The sequence below is a fragment of the Manis pentadactyla genome, chromosome 5 (assembly GCF_030020395.1).
Source record: "Manis pentadactyla isolate mManPen7 chromosome 5, mManPen7.hap1, whole genome shotgun sequence".
Classification (NCBI taxonomy): domain Eukaryota; kingdom Metazoa; phylum Chordata; class Mammalia; order Pholidota; family Manidae; genus Manis; species Manis pentadactyla.
Window position 1 is genome coordinate 64,561,863 of NC_080023.1, and position 12,833 is coordinate 64,574,695.

Genomic DNA, 12,833 nt, shown 5'->3' on the forward strand with positions numbered 1-12,833 from the left:
GACCTCACAAGCACAAATTGGTGCTGCATAAAATGGTCCAAAGCTCCTATAACTTGGATTTAATGCTTGTATGAAAAATCTGGTCATTTGACTAATACAACAAAATAGACCCTTGCTGCAACTCTCTCTCTAAAAAAAAAAAAAAATGAAAAATGCTATCCCTAGGCTCATTTTGATTTAAGGCCACAAGTTCCAATACCTGTAAAGTACAAAAGTTTATTAGAATCAAAATCTCTGGGAGAATTTCCATAAATTGCTAAAAAAAACCCACCAGTTTCAAGATGTCTCTCCTAACATCCCCACCAAGGAATGTCCCCAACATGAACTAATGCTCAATACTAGTAACTCACAGAAGTCCCTGTGCTGCTTATTCTGTTTGTCTCCACACCTGTTCTCTGCCCTGTTTGTGCTCCAGGAAACTGACTTTCCAGAACTGCTTCCCTATGGCTCCCTTGCCCCTTGGCTTCTGGTCCAGATCAGCCAGATGGAGACACTGATGGGAGAGGTGTTGTGTGTCTATCTTTCCCACACAGCTCTTGCTCCTTGCTTTGGTTCTGGCAGTGCCAGCATCCCTCCTGGGCCACAGGTGCTGCTGGGCAGTCCCTCTTCCACAGTCGAGTTCCCACTCTGATAACACGTTGCTCCCTTGCCCATGCAGGCCTAGAGGTACTAATGATGTCATCCTGTTCCCAGCTCTCAGGGGCTTCATCATCCCTGAGGATTCTTTTACCTTAACCCTGTCCACGCTTCCCATAAATAGTCCCTTTCTTAGACTCTTCAGTCAAAGCTTTGAGTATGCTGTTCCTCTTCTGCCAGAACTCTTTATTCGGTAACATTTACCTGTAGTTTTCTAATATAAAACAAATAATTAAACAGTTGAACTCACATCATATCTTACTTTAAATCCGTCCCTTATTATAATGAGTGGCATTCTGATTAATGTTTCACAATGAGCTTTTGGAGTCAGGAGAGGCTCAATTTGTAGTGTTTGATGGTGCTCATGTTGAATCTACCTTACCATGGCCGAATTCAACCTACCAGCATAATTTCACTAAACGTGGATTTGGGAAGAGATGCACAGAAACACACCTTTATGTAGTGTATCTACCACATGGATATAACAGGCATAAATAACCTCAGGAGCATCAGTGATAGTAATGCAGAAAAATAATTAGGAATTTTGAGTACCTTTGTTTTTAACATAATTTACTCAACTGTGTTTATTTAATGTAGTTTTTAATTGTTTCCTTGCAGAATTCCCGAAAATTTAGCAATTGGCTAAAATCAGCAAATGCCAAGCTGGCTTAGCACACCACTATAAGAGCAAACATGTTTAATATCCACAATTACTTGCTTAATTAAATCTGCTTTTATCATTTTCTCCTCACACTTTACCATATAGTTTAAACATACTTCAATAACTTTGCTCTAAAATCTTACATTTGACCCTCAAATTGTTCTATTTAGCAGACAGAAAGTTATTTTCTTATCAAATACAGAAAAACTAGCCTCCCATATAACTACAGAGTAGTTCTGTCTGTTCAGAATGGTGAAATTTCATCAAATCATCATTTCTGGATTCTTTTTCTGGCTGACTACAAACCCAGTTTCTGGGATCCTAACACATTATTATTATCTAAAATTACCTTCTGGAAAAATTCATCATTTGAGGGGGAAAATACTAATTTTACAATCACGACATAGCATGATTCTTGTCTTAATGTTGGTAACTGGGCAATTGTTACAACCAAAAAAACTGAAAAAATGGTTAGAGTGCATTTTATTTTGAAGTTGCTGTCCTGAAACAAAAGAAGTTAAACCCTGAACCTGGAACAATTAAAATAAATCCTACATAAATACCATCAGTTACTCATTTCCTTCTGGATATAAATCCAGCCCTATTACTTCCTGGTTGTAGAGAACACAACCTGTGGAAATTACCGAATCCTTCTGAGTCTGTTTCTGTCTTTGTAAAATAGAGGTGATGACACCTAATTTAAGCTGGTTAGTAAAGCGTGAAATAAGGCCATAGATACAAAGTGCGTTACTCAAAGTCTGCCATAAATTATAGGTTCTCAATGAACATCCCCCTCCTGTTCCCATGTTAATCCCAGAATTCTCCAGGATGAGGTGTGATTTAATACAGCCCACTGTGGCAATCTCTGAATGGGACTCAGGAATTACAATGCACAGTGGAAGACGGAACACTGTCACAGCATCTCTTTCGGCAGAAAGCTCTTCACTTTTGATTAGCAAACCTGGTGGGCTCCGGGTGCACTGGCTTTTTACTCAACATTGTCTCTCTGCTTTCACCATTACTGCTCCCCTTCCCTTTAAGGAAGGCTGTTCTCTTAAACCAGTGGTTCTCAAGTTCTAAGGTGCATCACAATGCCTTGGTGAGCTTATTAAACCAGTAGGTTTGGGCTAGGTCCATGAGAATTTGCACTTCTCACAGGTTCCCAGGCCTGAGACCCAGCTTGGAGAACCACTGCTCTGCTCTCCTCAGCTCACACACAGCAGCAGTTCACAAGCTGGGGATCTCCTCTGAGCCCAGAGCATCTGTCTTGGTTAAAGATGCTTTCATGTTTTCCTGCTGAAAGGTGAGAAAAATGCATTGACAGTTTAAATTACTGTAGGTAAACCAAACCAAAAATTTACAAATATCTATACAACAATTCATTAGGCTAAAACTTTTCTCAGGATAACAGCAATGGCAGTAAGGCAACAGAGTTTACCTGAAGGGGACAGCAGAAAGTGGAAGAGACAGGGTGGATGGGACGAGGAAAGAGCAAGATTTTTTGATGTACATCTTCTTGGAATTTTTTTACACATATGACCATTTTAAGAAAGTTTATCAACTAAGGAAATTGAACTACCTACTTTCTCTTTTACATTTTTCTTAGCAATGACCATATTTATTCAATTAATGTGTGGCTCAGATAGGATGATCTAACTGCACTGCTTGGAGGACAGCTGCCAACACCACCCAGTGCCGGTCATGACCAGAGGAATGTTGTGTCATTTCCTATTGCTGCTGTAAGGATTGCCACAAATTTACTGGCTTAAAATGACACAAATTTGATATCTTATAGTTCTGGAGGTATAAGTCCAAAATGAGTCTCACTAGGCTAAAATCAAGGAGTTGGCAGGCCACATCCCCCTAGAGGCTCCAAGGGAGAATCCACTGCCTTGCTTTCCCAGTTCTGGAGGCCACCTGCTTTCCTTGGATCATCACCCCCTGCCATCTTCAAAGCCAGCAATGACCAGTTAAGCCTTTCTCACTGTACCGTCTCCCTGCTCACACTCTCTGCTTCCCTCTTCCCTGTTTAAGGACCCTGTGATTGCACTTGGCCCACCCAGATAATCCATAATAATCTCCTATATATTAAGGTCAGCTGATCAGCAGCCTTAATTCCATCTGCAACCTAATTCCCCCTTGCCATGTAATATGACATATTCACAGAGCCCAGGGATTATGTTGGACATCTTTGGAGGACACTTTTCTGCACACCATAATTGGGTACAGAGTTTTGAACCAGCAAAGTCAGAATACCCAAACCACTCTCCTCTCCTGCTGCTACACATAAACCAGTAGATTGCAGATGAGTCTCTTGTGTTGAATAATTTACTTCCAGAAATGGAAGGGATGCACTCAGTGCATGCATCCATTTAGTCTGTATTTATCTGTCTGTCTACTGAGCTGACAGGGGTCATGAATAAGGCCAGTTTCTGGTGTTGGAGAATGTGACAATAACTATAGAGCTTTTGAACTTAGAATAATGGTTTCACCTAGGTTACTGACTAGTCCTTTCTCCTCCCCCTCACTCCCAAGGGAGTCCCTGGGGTCAAACTCTTCGCATTTATGTATAGATTTATAAACAGTACCATACAATGATTAAGAAAAGCTTTAGAGGCAGGTTGCCTGCATTTGAATCTTTACATGATTTACTGGCTACATGAACTTGGCCCAGAATCTTACACTGTACAGTTATGCAACTCTTAAAAATAATATGTAACAGGACCTACCTCATCTAATTGAGGTGAAAATTAAATAAGATGATGTGTGCAAAGCATTTAGAACACTGCCTGGCACATAGTGGGTGCTTAAAAAAAATTAGCTAAATTGTTGATTACTTTGTAGTTCCAAACACCACAATAGTATATGATGGTTTACTGGGTGAGTTTTTTTTCCTAGGAAACTCTTATTTCCATGTTTAGCACTCTTCTAGGTTCTTGAGACCTTCAATATTTCAACCTGTCCCCACGCCTGAATATTGGATGTAGGGGTTTCTCTAGTTGTCCTGTTTGATTTGACAAATCTCAGCCATGTTCCAAGAAGCCATGTTCCATGGAGCCATGCTCCAAGCCCCTCTCCAACCCACCTCTCCATATACTGCTGATACAGGTTAGAACATCTCAGAGCTATCCCCTCCCCATGCCACTCCCAATGAGCCGAGCTTCTTCTCCCTCCTTTGCCTTTGGGCTCCATCATGATACTTGCTTTGGCCAATAGGAGGTTCAGCCATGATGTGAGCAAGGGCTTGAGCCACGCCTGTGCCATTGACTGTGCCTTCTTGTACCCTGACCTCAGCAGAAGAGCTTCCTCCAGGCAGCTGTTGCCCCTTTAGCCTGGACCCAGAATGGACACACGGAGCAGCACCACCTCAGCCATCCTGCCGATGAGAGAATGAATGACTTCTCTGAGGCCCTTATAGTGGTAGGAGCGTATAGTGGTAGTAGCTAACTGATTCATTTGTCTGTCCTCTTAAAATTTTTCTCAATATAGCCCCACTTAAAAACTAATCTTTGAGGTAACCTAATCTGCAAGCCTATCCACACCTTCCTTTAGTAACCAGTCACTCCCTATGCCAAGGATTCAAATGTTTTCTCCCTTTCATTTCCTTATTTTATTTTCAAATGGTAAAGTCATCAACTCACACACCTGTGAGTTGCTACATGCAATAGTGTACATGTTAATGTTATTCATAGCAGCAAAATACTGAAACAATGGAATGCCCACCCGCAAGAGAATGATAAGCAAACCCCGATATGGTCCCAAAATGGAATATTATACAGCAGTTAAAATAAGTGAACACCTGTAGCTTCTAGTGTAGCTAGCATTGGACAGAAAAAGAATGATGAAAGAATATACATTATGATAACATTTATTTAAAGTTTTTAAAGTTGTAAAACAGTATTACATAATATTTATGGTTATGATCAGTATTTTGAAAGAAGTGTAACAACATGCACAAGAGTAACAACACTGAGCTTTTTGTTCAACTTCTCTAGAGAAAAAGTGGGAAATGAATCAGAAAGGGCATAAAAGGAACACCAGTTGTATAAGTCTATTTTTTCAATGTCTTGAAAATATTCTAAGTGAATACAGCATAATGTGTAGAACTTGATAAAGCTGGGTGGTGAGCACACAGGGAGTCAATATTATAACTTACTCTTTTCAGTATCTTTAAAATATTTCTACAATGTAAAAAACTTTAATAGCCTTGTTTTTAAGGGAAGACTGTGGTAGTTATTGTCAGTTGCTTGCTATGGTCTGAATGTTTATGTCCCCCCATTTATATTTTGAAATCTTAACCCCCACAGGTGATGGTATTTGGAGGTGGGGCCTTGTGTGGGGCAGTGATTAACTCATGAAGGAGGAGCCCTCATGAATGGGATTAGTGCCCTTACAAAAGAGACCCCACAGAGCTTGCCCCTTCTACAATGTGAGGACACGGTGAGAGGACAACTGTATATGAGTCAGGAGGTGGGCTCTCACCAGACACGGAATCTGGGAGCACCCTGACCTTGGACTTCCCAGCCTCCAGAACTGTGAGCAATAAATGTGTGCTGTTTATAAGCCCCCCAGTCTATAGTGGCCCATTACAGCCATCTGAACTGACTAAGATACTTCTCTTCTTGACTGTTCCTGTGTCAGGCTCTTCCCAGCCCTCCTGGTTGTTCTCTAATTTGACTTCTTAAACAAATCCTAGGATTTGCTCTCCTGCCCCAGCATGGCCCTGAGTCTCTCTGAGAAAGTGTGCCTCCTCCAGCCTGAGACCCTCCTCTGCTTTCACCCTCAGGCCTTCAATTCAGTGTTCTGCACTTTCAGCTGTATCTGGGGAGCCCTCTAACGTAAAAGAACTGTGAAATCTGAGTTGGAATAGCCCATAACCACCACAATTGCCCTAATTTCACTTCTAATTAGCTCTCACTTTTGAACTCCAAATGGCAGATGCTACAGTCTCCCTATAGGATTTAAATTTTCTCCTCTCGTCTGATTCATTTCTTTTGGAACCTGCAGAACTATGTTTTTAGAAGATGGATTAGATTGCTATGCTGGCGTCCTGCGAGCAATTTCAATAATTCCCAATTACTGCTAAATTACGCCCCCAAACCGGAAGCATGCCCTTCAAGATTCAGCCCTGCCCAGAGGTGAAATACAGGAAGGCTGGCCCAGAGCTGAGTCCCATTTGCAACACTTCTTACTTAAGTGGCCTTGGGTAAAACCAGTTAACCTTTCTAAACTTCAGTTTCCTCTGCTATAATCTGATTTAAAAAAATAGCAGTCCTAGACTTGCCTTGAAGGTAAAACAGGTGGTGTAATCAAGTACGTATTTCAGTGACTGATACCCAATATACAGTAGCTTTCATTATGTTCTACTAAATCCTTCAACACACATTGCTCATGATTCCCTCAATACAAGTAGGGCTTTACTGTTTAGCCTCCTTCATTTGTTTTGCTGTTTTGTTGTTTCAAATGCCTAGAACGCCTTTCTACCTTACTACCTCCAAGCCTTGTTTCTAATCCTTCACTAGAGAGCCAATAAGCTTACAAGGACTACAGAACTATCTGGGTTCAAAAATCTAGTTCTGCCATTTACTCTCTGTGTGACTTTGCTTAAGTTACCTAGTCTCTCTGTGTCTCCATTTCCTCACTTACCAAATGGGGTTTCTAACAGTACGGGTATCCCATGTTTTTAGAAAGTTCATTCGGCCACTTCGCTGTTCTGAAAAACCTACCTTAGTACCTGCTTTTACCAATCAAAAGAAATAGGAAGATTTTCGCTTTTATGGGAAAAGGTGAAAAGCAAAAATAGCATCCAGCATTTGTTACAGAGGCATTGGGCACTCGAGCCGTGAGAATGGCCCCGCCAAACTCCTTGGGGCACTACACCCAGCACTCAGCCTCAGGCTGTCCTGGCTTTGAACTGCGTGAACGTCTGTGCTTGTTTCAAAGTATTTTATGCGTTAGCAAACAAGGGTCAATAAGGTATCTCAGAAAGGCCTGAGAGAGGTGATTATGGGTCTGGGAACACAATTTTTTTTTCTGTATAAATTAGCAGTAATTGCTGCTTCTCTCTATGCCATTTCAGGTTAAGAAAGTTTTCAAAGGAATGCTGTACTTTTGGATGGCGGGGGAAACCTCTATCTACCTTATAGGGTCATTATAAGATTTAAATTAGTACACATCTGTAAAGAACTTAGAAGAGTTAACAAATTTAGCGCAGTGTAAATGGCAGATAAATGTTACATACTGTTACTGGTGTCAGGTGTCTGCCGTCTGTCCAGGCCCTGACCTTCTTGGGAGTGGGGGCTGTCTAATTTCTGAATCCACAATGCCTACAACAATTAGCATTGCGGAACGCCTGAAGAACCCGATAAAGTGAAGGGGAGTGAAAACCGGGGAAGCAGGTTTCAGCGTGAGGATGGTGGAAGACGAGGGTGGGAGAGCCCAGAGACCCGGGCAGGCGCGGGCCGCGGCGCGGGCGTGCGAACCGGGGCCCGGCGGCCGCGGGGCAGGGCTTCCTTCTCCGCGCGGGCGGCGAGCAGGTGGCGTGGCCGGGCGGGAGGCGGGGCGCGGTCGCGGACCGGGCGGGAGCGCGCGGGGCCCCAGTCGGGCGCACACCCTCGCTGGCTTTTCTCCGCGCGCCCGCTCCCCGCCGCCCCGCTTCGGTAAGTGCAGCCTCGCCGCGCGTGGTCACGAGCCGGGCCGTCGGGAGCTGGGCGCGCCTCGCCCGCTTGCACCGCGAGCGCTGCTCGCCCCGGGGCCCCCCTGCTGGCGCCCACGCCGCCTGGCACCCGGGGCCTCAGAGGGCGGGAAGATCCGCGACCTCGTTTTCAGTCAAAAAACCACGGCCCAGGGGAGCCAAAGCGCCGTGTCCTGGGGCGGTCACCCAGCTAAGGGCAGGGCGGGATGCAAGGGCACACCCAGCTCACCGGGCGCCCCCCTAGACCTTTTCGTTACAGCTAGTAGGGACCCAGTTGGTCAACTCCGTCCTAAAGGGCTTAGGGACAGAAAAAGCAGGGAGTCGTTACCGTCTCTGGGTCCCGGCGTCTCAGGAGGGGCTGGCTCAGAGCTCAGTTGTGGGAACCTGGAACCCCACCCATCCTTGTACGTTCTCTTCACGTAGGCAATTTATTCTATTTCACTGAATTTGTTTAGGAGTTAGAAGAAAAGTGTGTCTAGATATTGGGCTTTGGGGGCTTGAGAAGTTTGCTTCTCCATGAAAAAACTTAACTTTTGTTTGGTTGCAACAGAGTCCGATTCACTAGACATGAATCATTCCTCTGGCATTTGAGTCAGCAGGTGGGGGAGGTGAGGGCTTGATTGCAAATGGCCATAGGTAGGAAACTGTGGTTTCCACCCGGTCTAGGAGGTTATAGGTCCATAAAGGCCCCTCTGGCTACTGCAGAGAAGTTACCTCTAACCCGAAGCTAAATTCTTTCCAAAGGTTGTGTTCTACAGGGACGGCAAGATCTGCCCTTGGAGAGAACTACATTTATAGGTGTTTTAAAAATCAGCATCATAAAAAATGTAACTCATTAAAAAAGAAAACTTCACACTGAGAAAGTGGGAATTCAAAGATGCAGAGAAAGCCAGAACCTTGTTCCCAGAGCAGTGAGGCTGTGTAGAGAAATCTTTTGAGAAATTGGAGTAGAGGAGGAAGTAAAGAAATCCTCTTATCCCTTTCAGAAAAGGATGTTTAAAGTTCTGTTGTTAGGTTACCTGGCATTGGATGTGATGTTAATTCTTTTCTTCTTAAAACTGAACTCAGTATTAATTGTTAATAATTTGCCATTCATTATACTGAATCAACACATATTAAACGCCATCTTTGACAATGTGTGGCCCAGGCGCTTGGGTGAGGCAGAGCAGGGGGTTAAATTCATGCCTGGGGCGCGGTGACTGCCGACATTCAGTAGGGGAACAGGCGCTTGCTGTGTGACTGGAAGGAACATCACTGTGCCTCTCTGTGTGCCAGCTTCCTCATGTGCATGGTGAGGCTGTTATTAATGATACCTAGCTCCCTAGATTATTGTGAAGCTTATTTTAAATCATTCATTCATTCATCAGTATTTTTTTAGTACCTTCTATGCCCCTTTGAACAAACATGACAAAAATCTCTGGCCTTGTGTAAATGACTTTCTAGTGCATCTTGTATTACCTGGCACATAGTAAGAACTCAAAACACTAACTGATGTTATACATATTTCACTCAATGCCAGCAATGCACTCCTCTCCCCTTTTTACAGACGAGGCAACTGAGGCGCAAAGAAACTGTGTCCAGCTTTAAGGGGCAAAACCAGAACTAACAATCAGTTGTATTCACTATATATAGAGAGGGATGTAGTGTTAGATCCTATAACTAGAAAAAAGAGATACAGTGTTAGACTCTGTAACTAGAAAAGTAGGAGAGCCTGAGAAAATCAGGCCTAAATATTTCCAGGGACAAATAGTGTCATTTCCTGTTGAACTTTGCTCTGGGCCTATCACTGAATGTTTTAGAATATTTTGTTCCCAGGATGGGTGGGAGCAACTTTCATTTCTAAATCAAGCCTGGAGGTATGCTAGCATGTTTGAATAATGTCTAAGTATGGGAAGTGTGCCTGGGTTCCCAATCAGGGCTCCATCAAAGAATTGCCCTTTTTGCCTCTAGGCCCTACCAAACACTAGACTGCTTCCTCATAGAGCATGTCTGTCTGTAACAGGCTGCAGGCTAGGAGCCTTGTAAAGTGTAAAAGGAGATTGCACAGTCCAACACAAGGAATCAAACTGAAGCTGGCTAAACTTTGTGTTGGGTGAGGGAAGCAGACCATTTCCTGTGCCGGTGTTCCTGGTGATGGTAGTCTGTCTTGGTTAAAAGAAGTCCGCAATCAACATGCTTCTGCAGGTTTTTTAATTAGTCAGATATTAGAAACATACTTGTAAAACCCTCAAGTACAGAGATTTTTTTTTCTGCCCTATTTTGAGCCCTTCTCAGGCCTACAACAGTCCCTTGTATATAATAGGTGCTCAGTAATGTTTGTTTAGCAAATGGCGTACTTGATGTTAGAGGCACATCCTCTTCCTGAGATAGCTTCTCTTTGAATACTAACTTCCATTTTCTTGATTAAAGATAAAGGGTTAGTCTGAGATTATTGTGTTCCAAATCCCAGATTTATATTGTTAGTAATTTTTTTTATTTGAATAGGTTAGTGTGGTCTCAACTCAAGGCAAAGGTGGGATATCATGGCATCTATCTGGGTAAGTAAAAATCAAGTCTTCATAACATAGTAACTTATCTGAGTATATCAAAATGCAGAAAATAAAAATATTAAGAAAAAGTTTTTGGAAGTTGATAAAAATGTTTATCTGAAAAAATTAGCATGTTAAGAAAGCTAGAGGATGTCTAAAATTAATAAAATATTAAAATGTATTTTAAAGGTACATAGCTAAAGTCATTTGTGATAACACCAAAGCAGAAAGGTCAATAATAGAATACATTTAGTTGGTGAATTTATTATATGATAAATATAACATTTCATATCAGAGAGGAAAAGATGGTGTATTCAATAAATATTAGGAAAATTTCTACACACTAGGGAAAAATTGTAAGTCTGAATTCCTTTTCCCTTCTTGTATTAAAAAAAATTTCAGATGAATAAAATACTGCAGTGAAAGAGGCAAAATATGAGTGAATTTAAAAAATAATCTTGGGAGTATGGAAAGCAGTTACCACCATGAAACAAACCAAAGCCTAAAAGAAAAATATTGATCTATTTAACTATGTATATATTTTAAATTTATGATAGCAAACAATACTACTGGAAGAGTCAGGAGATAACCCCAGGGGAAAAATATTTGTAGCACATCAGATCAAAGACTTCTTTCCTTGCCATAAAAATAATGTGAATAAATCAAGGAAAACAAACGATAGAAAAATTGGTAAGGGACATGAATAGAACATGAAAAGAATTATAAATGTCTAACACACATATGAAAAGATGCTACACCTCACTCAAAGATACAGAAATGTAAATGACTCAATGAGAAGCGAGTTCTAAATATGGTATGGTGGGTCAACTCTCTACATATGACAGAAGAAAATGTTCAAAGATATATTAATGAAAAACAAGTTACAGAATAATGTTACAGAATGATCCTATTTAAAGGAAAGAAAAAAATGTGTATATACATGAAAACTTTCTGGAAAAGTTGAACTCTGAGCAAGGGCACTTTTATTTTTCAAATTCATCTGATTTTTTAAAAAATAATGAACGTACATCATATTTTATAAGTGAGGGGCAGGGGAGGCTTAAAGAATAGCTTGTCTGGAGAGGTGAGCAGCCCCTTGTGTGGGCTGTGTCGGTGGAAGGGTGCCATTGAAGGCTTTGCTTGGCCCCAAATTATTCCCTTACCAGGAGGAGGCCTGGAGACTGGTCTCCCCACTTCCCAGGTTTGAAATTCCTGCTGCTCTTGTGGACATCTGTAGAGTCAGATGGAAAAAAGCATCTCCAAAGTGCTGGTGTTAAAAACAAAAATCCTCTCCCTCTAGCCTTCATCCATTAGTAAACTGGCATGAGCTAGCTGGTCAGACTCTCCACCACGCATTTCTGAAGGGCTGGGAGAGACCCAGGTGAGCTTAAGAGGGTGTGTACATCTCTATTGCTGCCATAACCAGCTGCCACAGATTTAACAGCTTGAAACAACACCCATTTGTACTTCACAGCTCTTAATGTTAGAAGCTTGAAATAGGTGTTACGGCACTAAAATCAAGGGGTTGGCAGAGCTGCCCTCCTTTCTGGAGACTCTAGTAGAATCTGCCTCTGAGCTTATTTAGATTGTTGGCAAAATATATTTCCTTGCAGTTGTGGGGTGGGTTCTGTGCTGGCTGTCAGTAGAGATGTCCTTATCTGCTTGGGGCCTCGGCCTGTCCCTGTATGTGTGTCCCCTACATCTCAGAACAGTAAGGGTGTGTTTAGAATCCTCTCATGCTTGCAGTCTCTCTAACTTTCCCTTTTGAGGCATCTCCCTTGTGCCTCCTGTTCTTCCAGCCTCGGACAGTTCTCTGCTTTTAAGTGGTCACATTGTTAGATTGGGCTCACCCAAAGAAGCCTGGACAATTTCCCTGTTTGAACGTCTGGAACCTGAATCGCATCTGCAAAGTCACCCCAGTCCTGTAACATCACACATGCACAAGGTCCAAGTATTACGGTGTGGAGATTTTTGCTGGGAGCCCTTGTTCTACCTCTCTCAGAGGGTGAGGAGGATGGCTGCATCTGGGTGGAGGCATCTGGCATCGTGTGGCAGGGAAGGAGGGGAGCAGACCAGAAGGGGTCTGTGGGCCCTTGAGTGAAGAAAGAGGCCCTTGCCAAGGAGGGGCTGTCTTGTTTTTTGTTTCCTATTTTCCTTCTCTTCTCAAATTCAAGAGCTGACATTTATGAGAGATCTCTGAGAGCAAATATTAAAAACAACTCAGAACTACTGTGGAAGACATTATGGTGGTTCTTCAAAATATTAAAAATAGAACTACTATATGATCCAGCAATCCCACTCTGGATAAATACCC

General features: G+C 42.5%; 1 protein-coding gene across 1 annotated transcript in view; it reads left to right on the top strand.

Annotated features, from left to right (window-relative positions):
- Positions 1–7,814: 7,814 nt before the first annotated feature.
- The window catches only part of ANXA3 (annexin A3), a 61,182-nt gene continuing 56,163 nt past the window's right edge, over positions 7,815–12,833 (top strand). The window contains exons 1-2 of the mRNA XM_036906450.2: positions 7,815–7,956; positions 10,476–10,528. Of these exons, the coding sequence (XP_036762345.2) occupies positions 10,514–10,528 (15 nt within the window). The 5' untranslated portion in view covers positions 7,815–7,956; positions 10,476–10,513. The remainder of the gene's footprint in view (positions 7,957–10,475; positions 10,529–12,833) is intronic.